This window comes from Oncorhynchus keta, chromosome 11 (genome assembly GCF_023373465.1).
Source record: "Oncorhynchus keta strain PuntledgeMale-10-30-2019 chromosome 11, Oket_V2, whole genome shotgun sequence".
Taxonomy (NCBI): Eukaryota; Metazoa; Chordata; class Actinopteri; order Salmoniformes; family Salmonidae; genus Oncorhynchus; species Oncorhynchus keta.
This window is the reverse complement of record NC_068431.1, coordinates 15,287,855-15,312,200: the sequence shown is the minus strand read 5'-3', so window position 1 is coordinate 15,312,200 and position 24,346 is coordinate 15,287,855. Positions and strand designations below refer to the sequence as shown.

Genomic DNA, 24,346 nt, shown 5'->3' with positions numbered 1-24,346 from the left:
TATATCCACTTAATCTAATCTATAATCAAAGGATTCAATATTAGATTATATTTAATATACTAAATATTAAATTGTTGCTCATATTTTTGTGAAATTAGTCAATTTATCCCAATGATTTTCAATAACTAAATTAAGTCAAACAGATATTAACAATCATTTTGGTCACAAAGGATTTCTTTAATGGCGGGATACTAGGGACATTTTAGTCTGGGTTAAAAGTTATAAACATTTGTTGCAGCGTCCTCAGGACATCATGGTCGATGGAAATAGACTTGCTACCTTCCTGAACTACGTAAGTACATGTCCCTGTGTGTATTCAACTTGTGTTTTACTTCATAGAAAGAGGAACCTGATGCTTTCAAAACATTAGGCACTGGAAATCGTGTGGCTACTTTTTTAAATTACGTAAGTATGGGAATCCAGTTGCTGCTGTCAACTTACAGTAGCAGCTAATGATTTAGGGCTCTATTCAACATTACAGCGTGATTGAAATTTAAAGGCAATGTTCCCGCTTTAGCGGAGTCTGCATTCACGTTGAATGCTGCATATGTCGGCTCAATCGGCAATTACCTTAACAGATTGAATAGAGCCATTAGATTCTTCTTTGTGGCTCTCTGTTTTACATAATTGTTTTTCGCAGATCCATGACCTCCATTTCAATATTGGAATTCAATTGATTGCCAAATGGTTGAGAAACATGGAATGTCAATCAATGTTACCGCATACTCATAAAATCACTGGCCGTGCCCGAATACACATACTAGTGTGCTAGATACTTAAACTGCATACTATGTACTCGTCATCGCATACTATTTATCACGTACCGGTTAGTAAAAAGTATACAGCATGCCACGGCCGCAATGCAGTAGCGACTCCTGACAGGCTGAGTAGGTGGGGCGGAACTGAGTGTGGGTGTATTTCTTTTTCAAATTCAACAGACATGCATCGCATTAACCAGCCTGATAATAGTTATTTTCTCTAAACTCTGAAAATAATAGGAATGGAGTTATAGGCCTACTCAGTCTGGCTATAAACAGCCTATCACATTATAGCCAGACTATCACAGCCAACTATACCGTAGTATAGAAACTGATTGGAGTTGTGGTGGTCAACATACTTGATCTTGCTATAACTGCTGGTTTGAGTTAGGGCTATCATGGTGGTGTCCATTAAAACACAGAGATGATGTCCCAAAAAGCAGCAGCTACTCTTCCTGGGGTCCAACACAAAACATGAAACACAACATAATACAGAACATTAATAGACAAGAACAGCTCAAGGACAGAACTACATCAATTAAACATTGTTTTTTTTAAAGACACATGTAGCCTACATATCAATACCAATACATACACAAACTATCTAGGTCAAATAAGGGAGAGGCGTTGTGCCAAGAGGTGTTAATTTATCTGTTTTTTGAAATCAGGTTTTCTGTTTATTTGAGAAATATGAGATGGAACAGAGTTCCATACAATAAGGGCTCTATATAATACTGTACACTTTCTTGAATTTGTCCTGGATTTGAGGACTGTGAAAAGACCCCTGGTGGCATGTCTGGTGGGGTAAGTGTGTGTGTCAGAGCTGTGTGTAAGTTGACTATGCAAACTATTTGGGATTTTCAACAATGTTTCGAATAAAAAGATGAAGTGATGCTGTCAATCTCTCCTCAACTCTTAGCCAAGAAAGACTGACATGTATAGTATTTATATCAGCCCTCTGATTACAATGAAGAGCAAGACGTGCAGCTCTGTTCTGGGCCAGCTGCAGCTTAACTAGGTCTTTCCTTGCAGCACTCGACCACACGACTGGACAATAATGAAGATAAGACAAAAGGACTGCAGGGCTTTTTGGAATGTGGTGTTAAAAAAGCAGAGCATCTCTTTATTATGGACAGACCTCTCCCCATATTTACAACCATTGAATCTATATGTTTTTACTATGACAGTTTACAATCTAAGGTAACGCCAAGTAATTTAGTATCCTCAACTTGATCAACAGCCACAACATTCATTACCAGATTCAGCTGAGGTCTAGAACTTAGGGAATGATTTGTACCAAATGCAATGCTCTTAGTTTTAGAGATGTTCAGGACCAGTTTATTCCTTGCCACCCACTCTGAAACTAACTGCAGCTCTTTGTTGAGTGTTGCAGTAATTTCAGTCGCTGTCGTAGCTGACGTGTATAGTGTTGAGCCATCCACATACATGGAAACTCTGGCTTTACTCAAATTCAGTGGCATGTCGTTAGTAAAAATTGACAAAAGCAAGGGGCCTAAACAGCTACCCTGGGGAATTCCTGATTCTAACTGGATTATGTTTGATAGGCTTCCATTAAAGAACACCCTCTGTGTTCTGTTAGACAAGTAACTCTTTAGCCACATTATAGCAGGGGGTGTAAAGCCATAACACATACATTTTTCCAAGAGTAGACTATGATCAAAAATGTCAAAAGCTGCACTGAAGTCTAACAAGACAGCCCTCACAATCGTTTTATCATCAATTTCTCTCAGCCAATCATCAGTCATTTGTGTAAGTGCTGTGTTTGTTGAATGTCCTTCCCTATAAGCATACTGGAATTCTGTTGTCAATTTGTTTACTGTGAAATAACATTGTATCTGGTCAAACACAATTTTTTTCCCAGAATTTTACTAAGGGTTGGTAACAGGCTGATTGGTTGGCTATTTGAGCCAGTAAAGCGGGCTTTGCTTTTCTTGGGTAGCGGAATGACTTTAGCTTCCCTCCAGGCCCGAGGGCTCTCTATTAGGCTTAAATTGAAGATGTGGCAAATAGGAGAAGCAAATATCGTCTGCTATTATCCGCAGTAATTTTCCATCTAGATTGTCAGACCCTGGTGTTTGGTTGATAGACAACAATACTATTTTCACCTCTTCCACTCTGACTTTACGGAATTCAAAAGTACAATTCTTGTCTTTCATAATTTGGTCCAATATACATGGATGTGTAGTGTCAGCGTTTGTTGCTGGCATGTCATCCCTAAGTTTGTTTATCTTGCCAATGAAAAAGTCATTAAAGTAGTTTGCAATATCAGTGGGCGTTGTGATGAATGAGCCATCTGATTCAATAAATGAAGGAGCCGAGTTGCCTTTTTCATTTAAATTTCATTTAAGTTGCCCCTAGCCTTTTTACTATCATTCTTTATATAATTTATATTTGTTTCATAGTGTAGTTTATTTTAATTTAGTTTAGTCACATGATTTCTTAATTTGCAGTATGTTTGCTAATCAGTTGGGCTGCCAGACTTAATTGCCATACCTTTTGCCTCATCCTTCTCAACCATACAATTTTTCAATTCCTCATCAATCCAAGGGGATTTAACAGTTTTTACAATAATTTTCTTAATGGGTGTGTGCTTATTAGTAACTGGAATAAGTAGTTTCATAAATGTGTCAAGTGCAGCATCTGGTTGCCCCTCATTACACACCACAGACCAACAAATATTATTTACATCATCAACATATGAATCACTACAAAACTTATTGTATGACCTCTTATACACTATATTAGGCCCAGCCTTTGGAACTTTGGTTTTCCTAGATATCGTTATTATATTGTGATCACTACATCCTATGGATTTGGATACCGCTTTAAAGCAAATATCTGCAGTGTTAGTCAAAATGTGATCAATACATGTTAATGATTAGTCACATAACTTCTCAATTTGCATTAAGTCAGCTAGTCAGATGTGCAGCCATTTAGCCTATATTTTTGCCCCATCTCTTTCAACCATACAGTTTTTCAATTTCTCATCTATCCATGGAGCCTTAACAGTTCTAAGAGTCAAAAAATTAAAAAAATGCCTGTAGCTCATTTACAGTGTGGTTATAGCGGCGTAGTTTGATGTTCAAAGGGCTGTTGTCCGGTTTATTATTTCAGTTGAATTGTTGAAGATCAATGAAGATGGATAAGGTTGAGTATGTAAGAATGGGATGGTTAACAAGGACAGTTAACTCGGTAACAAAAACATACATGGTAGTGATTTCACATGAACAAGATAAACAAATATACTCAATGAATCTCAATAACATATTAAATTAATATTACGGTGAGGAAACGTACACAATAGGTTTAAATATGAGTAAATGCTTAAAGGAAATGAATATATCAAACAGTAACTGTTCTAAATCAAATTATAGTATAAGTTAAGAAATAATAACAAAATGACTTGTTCATATACATATAACAGCTCTGAGAATGCATCATCTGCGATTGTGTTGTTTCCCACTTCTCGTTGATTTATATAATTGATCAGCTGTTGTCAAAGCCGAAACGAGTACGATATTCAGGCATTTATAGTACAATGTATGCTCGATTTTCGAAATACTGCATACTATTAAACTTCATTTTTTCGCATACCCAAACGGCCTACTATTTAGGATGCAAGTATGGGTATTTGGACACGGCCACTAACATTGTTACAGTAGATGGTGGTGAGAAAAGGACTGGAATTGCCCTCCCCTGCCCTACAGTACACCATAACATGCTATCTCATTTATTGGCCCATGCTAATACTGTAAATATGATGTGAGTGTGTAAATAGAGGTAGAATGCCATGCTTTGCAGAACTACAGCGCTTTTGGATGACTACTTTTTATACTGCACTTCTGTCTAGTTGAATGACTGGTTATTATGGATTTGGTGTTATGTTTAGTGTTATTAAACAATGTTGTCATAGTTTCAAGACTTCAAGACTTTCAAAACCATTCTTCAGATCTTCAGTAAACTTTAGAATTGCTACAGATATATTTTTACAACTTGGAAACTATAATTTGTATGATTACGCCTGTTACATTACATTTTTTTATGTAAATACAGAACACATCCCTTAGAGAAGCAGAATACAGTAAATGGTATTAGGTGGAGTACTTCAGTGAAGCCAGCTCACAAGGCAGTCTTTTCCCTGACAGATGAGTGATGTTGAAGCTGGAGGAGCCACTGTGTTCCCAGACTTTGGAGCAGCTATCTATCCCAAAAAGGTGAGATATAAACAATGTGACTGCTGTCAAGCACAGCCCTCAGCACTAGGGGCCAGGAAAAACTATTGGTCAGGTCACAAGGTCAGAGAAAACTCCTAGCCGTAGCCATCATACAATGTTAGCCTTGGTTGAGAGGGCCCACACTATCTTATAGTGAGCCATTACGTTGATGCAGTGGTGACTTACATGTACTGAACAGGGTATGTCTTCTCAATGTGTGTCCACAGGGAACTGCAGTCTTCTGGTACAACCTCTTTAGGAGTGGAGAGGGAGACTACAGGACCAGACACGCTGCCTGTCCTGTGTTAGTAGGAAGTAAATGGGGTGAGTCAGATGGAGAGTTTAATCTTAACACACAAGCAGCCTCTCTAATCTCAATATGTTTATTGGTGTCAGTCATTTGATGTGTTTCTTTGACTACTTCCTAGTCAGTCTTCCTTGTGTTTCTCTAATGTATCCCTCATGTAGGCTGCAATCAAACCTTCATAGCAATGTTACGGCAGTGTTTTTGTTTACAAACTTCTGATGGCACATACACTTACTTTGATAATAGGAAGCCTTTACCTGTGAGTGGAGTCTTCCTGGTAGTAGTACGTTTCAACAGAGCCCTTAACCCCATTTCCACTGGCACTTTGAATTAAGGCCAAATTAGGGATACATTCGAGCTGGGTTGAGGCCCAGTTTCACAGCCCAGTTTTACTAAGCAACTGCCAGCTAATCACCGCTGGATGCTGACAGCACGTTTAGCCAGGTTGTCTGGGCTTGTTGCTGACTGTTAGCTATCACAATGACAAGCAGTACTGCAGTAGTCAGACATGACACGAATTACCACTATAGATGGATCCTTCATTTATTTTTGCACTGCACAATACACTTTTATGAGAACAGTCAGTCCTTGAATGATAGCTAGCTAACGTTAGCTAACATTAGCTTGCAAATCAAAGTTGAAACAAGTCTGCTAGCTAACATGAGCTAGCATTAATTTGATCTGGTGAGGTTGTATTGAAACCTGTCATCTGGTTTGCTTGGTTAGCTAGCTCTGTTCTTGTATCTGTTTATCATGTGTTTTTGTTCTACTTTACTTTATAGTACTATATATTGATTACTGCATTGTTGGGAAAAGAGTTTGCAAGAAAGGAATTTCACTGTAATCGTGCACGTGACAATAAAACTTTAAGCTTTGAGTCGTTCCGTTAGTAGTAGGTTTTAGTCTGGCACATTGGAGAGCCCTTAGTCTGGCACATTGGAGAGAATTGAGATTGGCACTGACATTTTATATTTCTCTCTGTTGCCAGTGTCCAACAAATGGATCCATGAGCGAGGTCAAGAGTTTAGGAGGCAATGTGGCCTGACAGAAGTGGACTGAACCGAACCTCTCACCACTGACCTCAGACTGGAGGTGTACACTCTACCTACAGTGCCTGAACATTTTATTGATCTCTCTCTCTCTCTCTCTCACTCACTCACTCACTCACTCACTCACTCACTCACTCACTCACTCACTCACTCACACACACACACACACACACACACACACACACACACACACACACACACACACACACACACACACACACACACACACACACACACACACACACACACACACACACACACACACACACACACACACACACACACCCTACTGTGGTATCCATTCTGGCTTTTAACATGGAGTTGAGTCTTGACTCTTCAGTACCTATGCAGATAAAAGGAGGTGGATATGTGCATATACTGTGGGTATGTAGCGTTAAAGGCTCTAATTTCTTGTTTTGTTTAGCATTATGATTTTTTGTTTCAAAAAAATGACATGCATAATCACATACTGACAGCACAACCCAATGAGAACTTACTGTTTTCTGTCCACTACATTTGCATTTACAGACTGATTAAATTATTACACCGTATCATTGTGACATTTTTAAAAATGGAAAATGTGAACCACAATAAACAGTGTCTTTTATGAATGCCCCAATTCAGTCCTTTTCATTTTATTTTTCAATCATCACTTTGTCTACTAAATCTCAGTGAGCCTCCTTGGGCCACTGAAATGTTCAGTCCGACTGTGTTGGCGTGGTGATATAAATTTGAATATATTTACATACAGGTCTGATTGGTTGATAGAATCATCTAGAGCCCACCCCCTTACCCCTTCAACAACAACAAAAACAAAGGCACATGGTATTCAACCTCTCAGTTGGAGCTGGACCCTGAAAGACAAGACTTCCACAGGTCTGAAGGCTACTTTGTTTTGTCATCAAAACAAAAGGCTTGCATCACACATCTTAATTTGCTATATCATTGTTGTACTATTTTCTATAGGTCAGAATATGCAAAAGATGCAGGACCAGAAAGGACGAGAAATATGTCATGTGTGGAGCATTTAATAAAAAAATTGTAGGCTTAATATAGTAATATTTTTGTTTTGTAATTTTCCCCCTCCCCCGGCTCAGTCTCGGCGTGTCTCACTCCAGTTGTAACCAGTCACTTACCTAAGATGCAAGCAGAGATATGCACAATTATATATGTCTATGTCATGAGTTATTCAGACTCTGGGTAAATAGGACTGCTTTCATTGCCAAAATCTTATCAGCCGTGTGTACACTGTATAGGCACAGTCTCTTGGCGCTGAGGAGCAGCCAAATGGAGCAGCCAAATTTCGGCACAAGGAAATAAGCAAACTGGAAACCACTCACCCAGAGGCGGCGCTCCTAGTAGCCGGGGACTTTAATGCAGGGATTACAGGCAACATTCGCACTGAGCTAAAGGGTAGAACTGCCGCTTTCAAGGTGCGGGACTCTAACCCGGAAGCTTAAAAGAAATCCCGCTATGCCCTGCGACGAACCATCAAACAGGCAAAGTGTCAATACGGGGCTAAGATTGAATCATACTACACCGGCTCTGACACTCATCTTATGTGGCAGGGCTTGGAAACTATTACAGACTACAAAGGGAAGCACAGCCGCGAGCTGCCCAGTGACACGAGCCTCCCAGACGAGCTAAATCACTTCAATGCTCGCTTTGAGGCATGCATGAGACATCAGGCATGCATGATCACGCTCTCCAGCACATCAGACTGTCCTTCTGTAGCTCAGTTGGTAGAGCATGGCACTGTGTGATGGGTTCACGCCACTCCATGTATGCACACATGACTGTGCTTTGGATAAGACCTATTTAAACAGGTCAACATACACAAGGCTGCGGGGCCAGACAGATTACCAGGACGTGTGCTCCGGGCATGTTCTGACCAACTGGCAGGTGTCTTCATTGACATTTTCAACATGAGTTGAACACAATTGAGTCTGTAATACCAACATGTTTCAAGCAGACCACCATAGTCCCTGTGCCCAAGAACACAAAGGCAACCTGCCTAAATGACTACAGACCCGTAGCACTCACGTCCGTAGCCATGAAGTGCTTTGAAAGGTTGGTAATGGCTCACATCAACACCATTATCCCTGAAACCCAAGACTCACTCCAATTTGTATACCGCCCAAATAGATCCACAGATGATGCAATCTCCATTGCACTCCACACTGCCCTTTCCCACCTGGACAAAAGGAACACTTATGTGAGAATGCTCTTCATTGACTACAGCTCAGCGCTCAACACCATAGTAACCTCAAAGCTCATCACTAAGCTAAGGATCCTGGGACTAAACACCTCCCTCTGCAACTGAATCCTGGACTTCATGACGGGCTGCCCCCAGGTGGTGAGGATAGATAGCAACACCTCTGCCACACTGATCCTCAACACTGGAGCTCCCCAGGGGTGCGTGCTCAGCCCCCTCCTGTACTCCCTGTTCACCCACAACTGCATGGACAGGCACGACTCCAACACCATCATTATGTTTGCAGACGACACAACACCTACAACGACGAGACAGCCTATAGGGAGGAGGTCAGAGACCTGGCCGGGTAGTGCCAGAATAACAACTTATCCCTCAACGTAACCAAGACTAAGGAGATGATTTTGGACTACAGGGGCTGTAGTGGAGCAGGTTGAGAGCTTCAAGTTCCTTGGTGTCCACATCAACAACAAACTAGAATGGTCCAAGCACACCAATACAGTCGTGAAGAGGACACGACAAAGCCTATTCCCCCTCAGGAAACTAAAAAGATTTGGCATAGGTCCTGAGATCCTCAAAAGGTTCTACAGCTGCAACATCGAGAGCATCCTGACTGGTTGCATCACTGCCTGGTACGGCAATTGCTTGGCCTCCGACCGCAAGGCACTACAGAGGGTAGTGCGTATGGCCCAGTACATCACTGGGGCTAAGCTGACTGCCATCCTGGACCTCAACAGCAGGTGGTGTCAGAGGAAGGCCCTAAAAACTGTCAAAGACCCCAGCCACAGACTGTTCTCTCTACTACCGCATGGCAAGCAGTACCGGAGTGCCAAGTCTAGGACAAAAAGGGCTTCTCAACAGTTTTTACCCCCAAGCCATAAGACTCCTGAACAGGTAATCAAATGGCTATCCGGACTATTTGCATTGTGACCCTCCCCCCAACCCCTCTTTTTACACTTCTGCTACTCTCTGTTTATCATATATGCATAGTCACATTAACTATACATTCATGTACATACTACCTCAATTGTGCCGACCAACCAGTGCTCCCGCACATTGGCTAACCGGGCTGTCTGCATTGTGTCCCACCCACCACCGGACAACCTCTCTTTTACACTACTGCTACTCTCTGTTCATCATATATGCATAGTCACTTTAACCATATCTACATGTACATACTACCTCAACCAGCCTGACTAACCGGTGTCTGTATGTAGCCTCGCTACTTTTATATCCTCTAAACTGTATATAGCCTCACAGCGGTTATAGCCTCGCTACTGTATATAGCCTGTCTTTTTACTGTTGTTTTATTTCTTTACCTACCTATTGTTCACCTAATGCCTTTTTTGCACTATTGGTTAGAGCCTGTAAGTAAGCATGTCACCACTGTAAGGTCTACACATGTTGTATTCGGTGCAGGTGACAAATACACTTTGATTTGAAATGGAGCAGTTGCTATGGCTACTCACACCAGAGTAATGTAAAACATGTATTTAAAAAAAATGTAGGCCTGAAGTAGTTTACTTAGTAATCATTTGAACAAAAATATAAACACAACATGTAATGTGTTGGTCCCATGTTTCATGAGCTGAATTAAAAGATCCCAGAAATTGTCTATATGCAGAAAAAGCTTATTTCTCTCAAATGTTATGCACAAATGTCTTTACATCCCTGTTATGGAGAATGTAGAGACAATACGTGTACTGGTTTAGGTACCATGTTTCCATCCAATGAGACAAGTACAAAACATTAGACAGTTGTCTCCATGTCTGGTCTGCATCTGGTAGAGTTGGGTTAAGGTCCCGCGGGGTTCTTCCTGTTTGCTGGGGGAGGGAGGAATAGGCCCCATTGGTCATGGTCAAGTAAGGACAAACCCTAAAGCCACTGCTCACAGGCTATTAGCAGAGAGTCTACAGAGAACGTCATTGAACACTCAGTACAGAGTTCCAAACTTCCTCTGGAAGCAATGTCAGTACAATAACTGTTCGTCGGGAGCTTCATGAAATGGGTTTCCATGACCGAGCAGCCGCACACAAGCCTAAGATCACCATGCACAATGCCAAGCACTGGACTGTCTTGAAAAAATACTCCTGTGCCTCTTTCATCCCAAGTCAAGCACTGGTAATATGTGAGATTTCAGATTTCCTGCAGCCTAATTGGAGTGGACTATCAGCTGTTCAGAAAGCTGCCATGGGGTGGCAGTCCGTTGTCATTGCAGGTCTGTTGAACTCTCCCTCTGTAGTGTTACAGTCACTGATGAATCAACCCATATCCTCATTATTACAGATACTGATTGGTGGTATTGACAGTGCTTTACTATGCTTACATTTGGACATATTTACATTTTTCAATGTTGTTTACACATCATTTTAATCAAATAACTGAATAAAATGACAAAAAAAGGAACCAGCACACTGCTCTTAATAGTATCACTGCTCTTTAATAAGCTTTATGTATCGGCATCACAGCCTTCATCAGAGCTTGAAAAGCAGTGATACTATCAAGACCAGTGTGCTGGTTCCTTTTTTCTCAAATTTTATTCAACTGTTACCATGCACCCGCAAAAAAAGATAGCTCAAATGTGTGACTGCCTGTTGAATTTTGAATTAAATAACTGAACCAACGTGGAATTGATGTCTGTGCCCAGTGGGATGTTGAGGAGCATACAGTACAGTAGGCTACATCTGTGTCTTGACCAGGCTACATAACCCATCATGACTTCTTGTGAATCATTACTAAATCAATGTCATATTTAGTTCATCATTGTAAGGGAAAACTCTCACATGTTCCCAGAATGTTAGGTTTTTAGCAGAATAGCAGCATACCACCCACTGGGCACAGACTTCAATTCAATGTCTGTTCCACCTTGGTTCAACAATGACGTGGAAACAACTTGGACTCAACCAGTGTGTAGACAGCCAGTTGGGCATCTACATGTAACTGACACTGACTGATTTATGTTGTTACATTTTTTAAAAAGTAACTTTGAGACACTTTTAGCATATTATATTTTACAGGTAGGTGGGATATTTATATTGTATGGCCAAGCAGGCCTATTAGGCTATATATGTAGTGAACGGAAGGCAGTGTCTTCATCCTCAATAAATGGCCTAGCCTTGCCATTTATATTGTTTATTTGCCTAACGCCCTATCTGAAAGCGACAGTGATGGCTGACTCCACTGCGACGAAAGGGCTTCTGGCTGCTTGTTATCCTTTTGTCTATGAGCGGTTGACACCGTTTCCGCGAACGGGGGATGGAGAGGAGGTAAAGAAGAAAGAAACTGAGACTAGGTCCGTGTATATCTTGTGTACAAGCTTCCTCTTCGGGTATGGCAAATAACCCACAGAACGGGGGTTTAGAAATGGTGGAGTTACAGACACTGCAGTTCCCGGGTGCTGAAGTCCGTGAGCTCGTTCTCGCTGCACGGGAAGGAGGGCGGGGTCTCGTAGCATCATCGCTCTCAATTCATTGTAAGGCTGCTGATGCTGATCAGCAGCGGAGGAAAAACCAAGGGCCATGGAGACGGGTATAAAAACCTCAGGCCTTAATACATTGTGGAGATTAATTACACGGTAAGAACGCTTGGTTTCTATTAAAATGTTAAGTTGTTATTTTAAATGTTGGACCAGCTATAAATAAGAGAGAGCGATAGGAGAGAGATATGTTTTTACAGCAGGTTGATAGGAATCCTCAGGAAGAGCAAGCGTCATGTTTGTGTTATTACTGTCGTTATCGTCAAGCGTATGTCAGGACATTGCATTGCCTCAATGTATTATTAGGCATATGTCATCTTATGCTTTTCACAATGAATGTATTGGATAATTGTTAAGTATTTAAACGTATCTGTCGGAAGCACTGAGGTTTGTTACGTTCGGAAGGAACTGTATTGTCGGGAAGTAACAATCTTGGCCTGTGCATTAGGACGCATACAGATACAGCCCTTCAAATATTACGAGGAAATTGCTGTTGGCTGGCATGTTATGGTCAGGGCCATTTTAAAATATGAATTTAGACGATGCGTTGACAACACCTGTCTTTCTGTTAGCTACTGTAACTGATATCTGCCAATGGACATATGTTAGATAAATCCTCATCGGTTGTTGAAAAACCAGCTGTGAATTGCTATTTTTCACTAGCAATAGCATAGTGCTAACTGTTAGTGCTGTTGTCGCCATCATTTACCTGTCCCGGGCCATCTGGTATGCTTATTGTTTTGTTTGATATTCATAGGCCAGCACATAGGCAGGCCCATATTCAACAATAACTGTGTCAACTATTTACACACAACACACCAATATGATAAGGTAGGCCTACCAGAGGGCATGCATGGAGTTCTAGATGTATTATTACAAACCATCAATTGGGTTATTGGGAAGTGAGCTTTCAACCAGAGGGGTGCTGGTATTAAATGCTAGATGCCATTGCCTGCACTTTAAAACATTTATTGAGATTCGGTCCAAATTAATAATTTTACTTGCCCATGTCAACTAAATTGTTGAGTTAACAAAATGTTTTAAGTTGAATTGACTTCAACTCACTCAAAATGTCAAAACATATTAAATCAAATTGATTTAGCAAAAAACTGTGTTTTCTCAACTTAGAAATTCACAACAATAAAGTCAGATCATCTGAAGCAACATATCAGTTGTGTTGACAAAAAAAATCGCTTTAGATAACTACAACATATCAAATTGTCTTAACTTATGAAATCAAGTTGAATCAGCTAAGATCTACATGGTTACTCAACTCAGGAAATTCACAACCAAGAAGTCAAACAAACTAAAGCAACTGAAAATGTCAAATTCAGATGATTTCAATTTATTTTGAGGGAGAAACTCATTGGAATAATATCATGTGTTACAACCATACATTTTTTACATTTACATCTTGGTAATTTAGCATACAATTTTCTCCAGAGTGACTTCAGTTAGTGCAGTCAATGAAGATAGATGAACAACCAAATGTAAAAAGTCAAGTGTTTCTGTAACCGTTAGCAAGAATTTAGTTGTAGTTAAAGTGGTCTGTTGGTTGGTTGCTGAGTTCACTGACTGTTTTGAAACTGGTGTAAAAGCTAAAACATGAGCAATAGAGAGAGGGGAGCATAATGAAATCTCTATTATATCATTTCAAGGACTTACTCAGTTTACATTTACATTTAAGTCATTTAGCAGACGCTCTTATCCAGAGCGACTTACAAATTGGTGCATTCACCTTATGACATCCAGTGGAACAGCCACTTTACAATAGTGCATCTAAATCTTTTAAGGGGGGTGAGAAGGATTACTTTATCCTATCCTAGGTATTCCTTAAAGAGGTGGGGTTTCAGGTGTCTCCGGAAGGTGGTGATTGACTCCGCTGTCCTGGCGTCGTGAGGAGTTTGTTCCACCATTGGGGGCCAGAGCAGCAACAGTTTTGACTGGGCTGAGCGGGAACTGTACTTCCTCAGTGGTAGGGAGGCGAGCAGGCCAGAGGTGGATGAACGCAGTGCCCTTGTTTGGGTGTAGGGCCTGATCAGAGCCTGGAGGTACTGAGGTGCCGTTCCCCTCACAGCTCCGTAGGCAAGCACCATGGTCTTGTAGCGGAATGCGAGCTTCAACTGGAAGCCAGTGGAGAGAGCGGAGGAGCGGGGTGACGTGAGAGAACTTGGGAAGGTTGAACACCAGACGGGCTGCGGCGTATGCTCTGGATGAGTTGTAGGGGTTTAATGGCACAGGCAGGGAGCCCAGCCAACAGCGAGTTGCAGTAATCCAGACGGGAGATGACAAGTGCCTGGATTAGGACCTGCGCCGCTTCCTGTGTGAGGCAGGGTCGTACTCTGCGGATGATGTAGAGCATGAACCTACAGGAACGGGCCACCGCCTTGATGTTAGTGAGAACGACAGGGTGTTGTCCAGGATCACGCCAAGGTTCTTAGCGCTCTGGGAGGAGGACACAATGGAGTTGTCAACCGTGATGGCGAGATCATGGAACGGGCAGTCCTTCCCCGGGAGGAAGAGCAGCTCCGTCTTGCCGAGGTTCAGCTTGAGGTGGTGATCCGTCATCCACACTGATATGTCTGCCAGACATGCAGAGATGCGATTCGCCACCTGGTCATCAGAAGGGGGAAAGGAGAAGATTAATTGTGTGTCGTCTGCATAGCAATGATAGGAGAGACCATGTGAGGTTATGACAGAGCCAAGTGACTTGGTGTATAGCGAGAATAGGAGAGGGCCTAGAACAGAGCCCTGGGGACACCAGTGGTGAGAGCGCGTGGTGAGGAGACAGATTCTCGCCACGCCACCTGGTAGGAGCGACCTGTCAGGTAGGACGCAATCCAAGCGTGGGCCGCGCCGGAGATGCCCAACTCGGAGAGGGTGGAGAGGAGGATCTGATGGTTCACAGTATCGAAGGCAGCCGATAGGTCTAGAAGGATGAGAGCAGAGGAGAGAGAGTTAGCTTTAGCAGTGCGGAGCGCCTCCGTGATACAGAGAAGAACAGTCTCTGTTGAATGACTAGTCTTGAAACCTGACTGATTTGGATCAAGAAGGTCATTCTGAGAGAGATAGCGAGAGAGCTGGCCAAGGACGGCACGTTCAAGAGTTTTGGAGAGAAAAGAAAGAAGGGATACTGGTCTGTAGTTGTTGACATCGGAGGGATCGAGTGTAGGTTTTTTCAGAAGGGGGTGCAACTCTCGCTCTCTTGAAGACGGAAGGGACGTAGCCAGCGGTCAGGGATGAGTTGATGAGCGAGGTGAGGTAAGGGAGAAGGTCTCCGGAAATGGTCTGGAGAAGAGAGGAGGGGATAGGGTCAAGCGGGCAGGTTGTTGGGCGGCCGGCCGTCACAAGACGTGAGATTTCATCTGGAGAGAGAGGGAGAAAGAGGTCAGAGCACAGGGTAGGGCAGTGTGAGCAGAACCAGCGGTGTCGTTTGACTTAGCAAACGAGGATCGGATGTCGTCAACCTTCTTTTCAAAATGGTTGACGAAGTCATCTGCAGAGAGGGGAGGAGGGGGGGGGGGAGGAGGATTCAGGAGGGAGGAGAAGGTGGCAAAGAGCTTCCTAGGGTTAGAGGCAGATGCTTGGAATTTAGAGTGGTAGAAAGTGGCTTTAGCAGCAGAGACAGAGGAGGAAAATGTAGAGAGGAGGGAGTGAAACGGATGCCAGGTCCGCAGGGAGGCGAGTTTTCCTCCATTTCCGCTCGGCTGCCCGGAGCCCTGTTCTGTGAGCTCGCAATGAGTCGTCGAGCCACGGAGCGGGAGGGGAGGACCGAGCCGGCCTGGAGGATAGGGGACATAGAGAGTCAAAGGATGCAGAAAGGGAGGAGAGGAGGGTTGAGGAGGCAGAATCAGGAGATAGGTTGGAGAAGGTTTGAGCAGAGGGAAGAGATGATAGGATGGAAGAGGAGAGAGTAGCGGGGGAGAGAGAGCGAAGGTTGGGACGGCACGATACCATCCGAGTAGGGGCAGAGTGTGGGAAGTGTTGGATGAGAGCGAGAGGGAAAAGGATACAAGGTAGTGGTCGGAGACTTGGAGGGGAGTTGCAATGAGGTTAGTGGAAGAACAGCATCTAGTAAAGATGAGGTTGAGCGTATTGCCTGCCTTGTGAGTAGGGGGAAGGTGAGAGGGTGAGGTCAAAAGAGGAGAGGAGTGGAAAGAAGGAGGCAGAGAGGAATGAGTGAAAGGTAGACGTGGGGAGGTTAAAGTCGCCCAGAACTGTGAGAGGTGAGCCGTCCTCAGGAAAGGAGCTTATCAAGGCATCAAGCTCATTGATGAACTCTCCGAGGGGACCTGGAGGGCGATAAATGATAAGGATGTTAAGCTTGAAAGGGCTGGTAACTGTGACAGCATGGAATTCAAAGGAGGCGATAGACAGATGGGTAAGGGGAGAAAGAGAATGACTACTTGGGAGAGATGAGGATCCCGGTGCCACCACCCCGCTGACCAGAAGCTCTCGGGGTGTGCGAGAACACGTGGGCGGACGAAGAGAGAGCAGTAGGAGTAGCAGTGTTATCTGTGGTGATCCATGTTTCCGTCAGTGCCAAGAAGTCGAGGGACTGGAGGGAGGCATAGGCTGAGATGAACTCTGCCTTGTTGGCCGCAGATCGGCAGTTCCAGAGGCTACCGGAGACCTGGAACTCCACGTGGGTCGTGCGCTGGGACCACCAGATTAGGGTGGCCGCGGCCACGCGGTGTGGAGCGTTTATATGGTCTGTGCAGAGAGGAGAGAACAGGGATAGACAGACACATAGTTGACAGGCTACAGAAGAGGCTACGCTAATGCAAGGAGATTGGAATGACAAGTGGACTACACGTCTCGAATGTTCAGAAAGTTAAGCTTACGTAGCAAGAATCTTATTGACTAAAATGATTAAAATGATACAGTACTGCTGAAGTAGGCTAGCTGGCAGTGGCTGCGTTGTTGACTTTGTAGGCTAGCTGGCAGTGGCTGCGTTGTTGACACTACACTAATCAAGTCGTTACGTTGAGTGTAATAGTTTCTACAGTGCTGCTATTCGGGGGCTAGCTAGCAGTGTTGATTACGTTACGTTGCGTTAAAAGAACGACAATAGCTGGCTAGCTAACCTAGAAAATCGCTCTAGACTACACAATTATCTTTGACACAAAGACGGCTATGTAGCTAGCTATGTAGCTAGCTACGATCAAACAAATCAAACCGTTGTGCTGTAATGAAATGAAATGAAAAATGTGATACTACCTGTGGAGCGAAGCGGAATGCGACCGGGTTGTTGAGTGGGGAAGTTCTATTCGGTAGACGTTGGCTAGCTGTTGGCTAGCTAGCAGTGTCTCCTACGTTAAGGACGACAAATAGCTGGCTAGCTAACCTCGGTAAATTAAGATAATCACTCTAAGACTACACACTCTAAACTACACAATTATCTTGGATACGAAGACAGCAAAGACAACTATGTAGCTAGCTAACACTACACTAATCAAGTCGTTCAGTTGAGTGTAATAGTTTCTACAGTGCTGCTATTCGGTAGACGGTGGACGTTTGCTAGCTGGCTAGCTGCTGGGCAGATAGCAGTGTAGACTACGTTAGGACGACGAAATACGATAATTACGCAGTTATCTTTGAAACAAAGACGGCTATGTAGCTAGCTAAGAAGAAATTGCTAAGATTAGACAAATCAAACCGTTGTACTATAATGAAATGTAATGAAATGTAATGAAAAGTTATACTACCTGCGGAGCGAAGTGCGGATGCGACCGCTCGCTCCAACCCATTCTGAAATGTGTAATTGTCAATGTAGTTGTTTCAACTGTATAGGAAGTTGACAGAATTTAAAATATTAAGGCATCCAGGTTATAAACTTTGGGAAGTTAAAACAACTAAAAGCTTTGGTTTTCTGACTGTCAAATACTTTGGTAATTTGTCAAATTAACTTTTAACAAGGCACACCTGTTAATTGAAATGCATTCCAGGTGACTACCTCATGAAGCTGGTTGAGAGAATGCCAAGAGTGTGCAAAGCTGTCATCAAGGCAAAGGGTGGATACTTTTAAGAATCTAAAATCTATTTAGATTTGTTTAACACTTTTTTGGTTACTATATGATTCCATATGTGTTATTTCATAGTTTTGATGTCTACACTATTATTCTACAATGTAGAAAATAGCAAAAATAAAGAAAAACCCTGGAATGGGTAGGTCTGTCCAAACTTTTGACTGGTACTGTAAGTATTCAGACCTTTTACTCAGTACTTTGTTGAAGCACCTTTGGCAGCGATTACAGCCTCAAGTCTTCTTGGGTATGACGCTACAAGCTTGGCACACCTGTGTTTGGGGAGTTTCTCCCATTCTTCTCTGCAGATCCTCTCAAGCTCTGTCAGGTTGAATGGGGAGCGTTGCGACACAGCTATTTTCAGGTCTCTCCAGAGATGTTCGATTGGGTTCAAGTCCGGGCTTTGGCTGGGCCACTCAAGGACATTCAGAGGCTTTTCCTCAAGCCTGCATTGTCTTGGCTGTGTGCTTAGGGTCGTTCTCCTGTTGGAGATTAAACTTTGCCCCAGTCTGAGGTCCTGAGCGCTCTGGAGCAGGTTTTCATCAAGGATCGCTCTGTACTTTGCACTGTTCATCTTTCCCTTGATCTTGACTAGTCTCCCAGTCCCTGCCGTTGAAAAACATCCCCACACCATGATGGGGATTGTGCCTAGACACAATTCCTTCGACCTAATGGCTTGGTTTTTGCTCTTTATTGTTTTTTATTTTTATTTATTTTTTAAATTTCACCTTTATTTAACCAGGTAGGCCAGTTGAGAACAAGTTCTCATTTACAACTGCAACCTGGCCAAGATGAAGCATAGCAGTGCGACAAAAACAACAACACAGAGTTACACATAAACAAACGTAGTCAATAATACAAAAGAAAAGGTAGATAGAAAGATCTATGTACAGTCAGGAAGGATAACGTTCACTGCCATGCAGAGTGATTAAACCCCAGGTCCTCTGGCATAGCCAGCACTGAAATCAGGTCCTCTGGCATAGCCAGCACTGAAATCAGGTCATCTGGCATAGCCAGCACTGGAATCAGGTCCTCTGGCATAGCCAGCACTGGTAACAGGTCCTCTGGCATAGCCAGCACTGGAATCAGGTCCTCTGGCATAGCCAGCACTGAAATCAGGTCCTCTGGCATAGCCAGCACTGGAATCAGGTCCCCTGGCATAGCCAGCACTGGAATCAGGTCCTCTGGCATAGCCAGCACTGAAATCAGGTCCTCTGGCATAGCCAGCACTGGAATCAGGTCCTCTGGCATAGCCAGCACTGGAATCAGGTCCTCTGGCATAGCCAGCACTGAAATCAGGTCCTCTGGCATAGCCAGCACTGGAATCAGAGGCCGCATCCCAAATGGCACCATATTCCCTGTAAAGTGCACTACTTTTGACCAGGGCTCATGAGGAATAGGATGCCAGTGCCATTTGGGACGCAGAGTGGCCCAACTGCACCATCTACAAAGATTGCATAACCCTGATTCTCTTAAGAAATGTGACGCAAAATGTTGTATTCCCTCCCTGTCTGGAAATTACATGGGCATAGCACGACAGGGGCATTTTGGAGCAAACCAAAATCCGAGCTGTCAAGGCCTGGCATTAGGAGTGTATTACATTCCAGCAGCATGCAATCTGAAAAAGTTATGCATTGGCAAATACAGCGAGACTTGCAAAACAAGCTGGAATTGAATATGTTGTATGATATGAATTGTATGTGAATAGCTTGGTTACATTAATATGATGTATGGACTATGTAGCATGTATCTTCTGTTATTACTTGTCATTGTTTATGCCAGAATGGCAATAAAGTAATTTTATTTGTTTTGAGCGGAAGATAAAATTGGTGCCAAAGCCTTGCGAATAGACAGAAAGACATTTGTAGCAATGTGCTAAACGGTAGTCCTGAGGCTAGCAGTAGCATTTACTAATTACTGCCACAAATGAAGTGGCACCAAACAGCATTGGTGCTTAGAAATCTACCATAAACAAACATGACATTAGTACCCAACACAATGTAACACACTGGCAACAATTTCCTAATGTTTTGTACACTCAATGTATAAGAGTTATACTGTGTGTCCCAATAATATCTAATTTCTCCTGAAGTGTGCGCTCATTCACTTCTTTCCACAAATCTAAAAACGTTGGTTTGGTGGAGGCATGGGCAGGTGGGAGTTTCCATCATATTTATTTTACCAGTCATTCCTTTGAAGTCGGTTTGGTGGAGGCATGGGCAACTGGGAGTTTCCACCATATTTATTTTACCAGTCATTCCTTTTAAGTCAGAGATGAAATGTGAACAAGTGCACACTTTGGGAGGAAGGATAAATAATTGGGACAAACCCCATGTAAATATAAAAAACGCCTTTGGATTATGTCCCAGCACCAAATGTGGAACGGGTCAATAATCAGATTTATATGTAGCCTACAGCTTAATGTAACCCCGCCCCTGGTTCTGGCCGATTGCAGTCTACCGCAGCATCCCTCTAACATGGGCAGTTTCTGGGTTAATGCTGCATTAGTGCTCATGTATAGTGTAGTGTAACAGGAGAGACAGCTGTGTCCTGTTGTAGTCTGCTAGTGCATGGGCTGTAGTAGTACCCACCATCATCCCAACATGTGCCAGGTCTTGGTCACAGCATGGACCAGTCCATGGGGAATATTTATGGATTAACAACTATATAGATTGATCTCCATGAGGTCCACTGAAAATAATGTTGAACGTCCAATCCCCCAGTACAATTTGAAGCCAATGGCCTTGATTCTGACTCTGGTGCAGGGAAAACATTGAATACAACCTTGGCAAAAAAAAGGCTGAATAAATAGTTGATTGAAGTTATTAACTAGCAATTTCCATAGACAGCTTCTTGCCAGCTAAATTCCAGAACCAACGTCATATGAACTGCTATCAATCCCTTGAAATGATATCAACAATAAGTAATGATGTATGAATGTTCTTTAATTAAGTATGAAATATGAACTCAGTTTAAATTAATAAATATAAATTGGCTTCTACAAACGTTATATTATGTTCGACATCTACAGTGATTCACCTGAAAATGTACCTGACCAGTACTGTTTCCTGTAATCATTTAAATACTTTAACGGGACAAATAATGCTATTATATTATATCTTCAGGCTGGTGAGACAAAAGGTGTATTCTAAGAAATAATAATAGCTTTGCAGTACAGGACAATTGCAGTATATATAATCTACTCTTCAGCATGCCAGTAATTTTTCCAATACCATAAAGGAAATCTTGTACAATTGTATTTGATACCTAGGGCAAGTTGAGGTTTAGGCCTTATTTTCATATCTCATCCTCAATTCATCCATAGTGAAGAGCGCTGCCACTTTGGCGTATTTAACAGCGGTACTGTACAGCGCATTGTTGTGTTGGTGAGAACAGGATAACTGATGCCATAACTCCTCCTTCCAGATGACTTATTAAGGCTATCCTCCACACAACTGTGTTTGTTGATACATAGCCCAGTATTGTTACCTAAGAGCCTGGATGTCATCCAAACAAAACAGCACAGCTAAACAAAACACTCTAATAACAAATGATGTTACACAAAAGACTCTAATAACAAATTATGTTACACAAAACACTCTAATAACAAATTATGTTACACAAAACACTCTAATAACAAATGATGTTACACAAAAGACTCTAATAACAAATGATGTTACACAAAACACTAATAACAAATTATGTTACACAAAAAACTCTAATAACAAATTATGTTACACAAGACACTCTAATAGCACTACCATTGCCACAATGACATAATAGGAATTGATGTCACTTTATCATCTATCTGCCAAGTAGGCCTAAACAAAGTAGACTTTTGTGCAGTACTGTATACAATTTCCCTATCAAACAATAAAAACAAATTATCGAGTTAATTGCAGGATTGCTGTGATTAATCACGATTAATTCAGAATTTGCTCAAATTGAGCTGTAATTTACAAAAAACTATACAAAAAGCAACAAGAATATTGACATAATGGTTAGCAAAATCAGTAATGGATAGCAAAATCAGTAAAGGATAGCAAAATCAGTAATGGATAGAAAAATCAGTAAAGGATAGCCAAATCAGTAATGGATAGCCAAATCAGTAATGGTTAGCAAAATCAGTAATGGATAGCAAAATAAGTAATGGATAGCAAAATCAGTAGTGGATAGCAAAATCAGTAATGGATAGCGAAATAAGTAATGGATAGCAAAATCAGTAGTGGATAGCAAAATCAGTAATGGATAGCGAAATAAGTAATGGATAGCAAAATCAGTAGTGGATAGCAAAATAAGTAAAGGATAGCAAAATCAGTAAAGGATAGCAAAATAAATAACAAAATCAGTAATGGATAGCAAAATAAGTAATGGATAGCAAAATCAGTAAAGGATAGCAAAATCAGTAAAGGATAGCAAAATAAATAACAAAATAAGTAATGGATAGCAAAATCAGTAGTGGATAGCAAAATCAGTAAAGGATAGCAAAATCAGTAAAGGATAGCAAAATCAGTAAAGGATAGCCAAATCAGTAATGGATAGCAAAATCAGTAAAGGATAGCAAAATCAGTAAAGGATAGCCAAATCAGTAATGGATAGCCAAATCAGTAATGGATAGCAAAATCAGTAATGGATAGCGAAATAAGTAATGGATAGCAAAATCAGTAGTGGATAGCAAAATAAGTAAAGGATAGCAAAATCAGTAAAGGATAGCAAAATAAATAACAAAATCAGTAATGGATAGCAAAATAAGTAATGGATAGCAAAATCAGTAAAGGATAGCAAAATCAGTAAAGGATAGCAAAATAAATAACAAAATAAGTAATGGATAGCAAAATCAGTAGTGGATAGCAAAATCAGTAAAGGATAGCAAAATCAGTAAAGGATAGCAAAATCAGTAAAGGATAGCCAAATCAGTAATGGATAGCAAAATCAGTAAAGGATAGCAAAATCAGTAAAGGATAGCCAAATCAGTAAAGGATAGCCAAATCAGTAAAGGATAACAAAATCAGTAAAGGATAGCAAAATCAGTAAAGGATAGCAAAATAAATAACAAAATCAGTAATGGATAGCAAAATCAGTAATGGATAGCGAAATAAGTAATGGATAGCAAAATCAGTAGTGGATAGCAAAATCAGTAATGGATAGCGAAATAAGTAATGGATAGCAAAATCAGTAGTGGATAGCAAAATAAGTAAAGGATATCAAAATCAGTAAAGGATAGCAAAATAAATAACAAAATCAGTAATGGATAGCAAAATAAGTAATGGATAGCAAAATCAGTAAAGGATAGCAAAATCAGTAAAGGATAGCAAAATAAATAACAAAATAAGTAATGGATAGCAAAATCAGTAGTGGATAGCAAAATCAGTAATGGATAGCAAAAATAAATAACAAAATCAGCAATGGATAGCCAAATCACTAATGGATAGCAAAATAAATAACAAATCAGTAATGGATAGCCAAATCAGTAATGGATAGCAAAATCACTAATGGATAGCAAAACGAATAGCAAAATCACTAATGGATAGCAAAATCACTAATGGACAGCAAAATCACTAATGGACAGCAAAATCACTAATGGATAGCAAAATCACTAATGGATAGCAAAATCACTAATGGACAGCAAAATCACTAATGGACAGCAAAATCACTAATGGATAGCAAAATCACTAATGGACAGCAAAATCACTAATGGACAGCAAAATCACTAATGGACAGCAAAATCACTAATGGATAGCAAAATCACTAATGGACAGCAAAATCACTAATGGATAGCAAAATCACTAATGGACAGCAAAATCACTAATGGATAGCAAAATCACTAATGGATAGCAAAATCACTAATGGACAGCAAAATCACTAATGGACAGCAAAATCACTAATGGATAGCAAAATCACTAATGGACAGCAAAATCACTAATGGATAGCAAAATCACTAATGGACAGCAAAATCACTAATGGATAGCAAAATCACTAATGGATAGCAAAATCACTAATGGACAGCAAAATCACTAATGGAAAGCAAAATCACTAATGGATAGCAAAATCACTAATGGATAGCAAAATCACTAATGGATAGCAAAATCACTAATGGACAGCAAAATCACTAATGGATAGCAAAATCACTAATGGACAGCAAAATCACTAATTGAAAGCAAAATCACTAATGGACAGCAAAATCACTAATGGAAAGCAAAATCACTAATGGATAGCAAAATCACTAATGGATAGCAAAATCACTAATGGACAGCAAAATCACTAATGGATAGCAAAATCACTAA

General features: G+C 41.4%; 2 protein-coding genes across 8 annotated transcripts in view; both read left to right on the top strand.

The window, feature by feature from the left end:
* Positions 1 to 6,964, top strand: part of p4ha2 (procollagen-proline, 2-oxoglutarate 4-dioxygenase (proline 4-hydroxylase), alpha polypeptide 2) — a 68,000-nt gene extending 61,036 nt beyond the window's left edge. For 3 of the 4 annotated variants that reach the window (XM_035779679.2, XM_035779681.2, XM_035779678.2), the window contains 4 exons: positions 340 to 405; positions 4,925 to 4,993; positions 5,221 to 5,317; positions 6,289 to 6,964. In XM_035779679.2, coding sequence (XP_035635572.1) covers positions 340 to 405; positions 4,925 to 4,993; positions 5,221 to 5,317; positions 6,289 to 6,359 — 303 coding nt within the window. In that variant the 3' untranslated portion in view covers positions 6,360 to 6,964. Of the gene's footprint in view, positions 1 to 238; positions 293 to 339; positions 406 to 4,924; positions 4,994 to 5,220; positions 5,318 to 6,288 lie in introns of all 4 variants that reach the window. The other variant, XM_035779680.2, reaches the window with a different exon arrangement.
* Positions 6,965 to 11,981: 5,017 nt separating this feature from the next.
* Positions 11,982 to 24,346, top strand: part of jakmip2 (janus kinase and microtubule interacting protein 2) — a 50,672-nt gene continuing 38,307 nt past the window's right edge. The window contains exon 1 of one of the 4 annotated variants that reach the window (XM_052529577.1): positions 11,982 to 12,135. The gene's annotated coding sequence lies outside the window, so the exon portion shown is untranslated. The remainder of the gene's footprint in view (positions 12,136 to 24,346) is intronic. The other 3 variants (XM_052529578.1, XM_052529579.1, XM_052529580.1) reach the window with 3 other exon arrangements.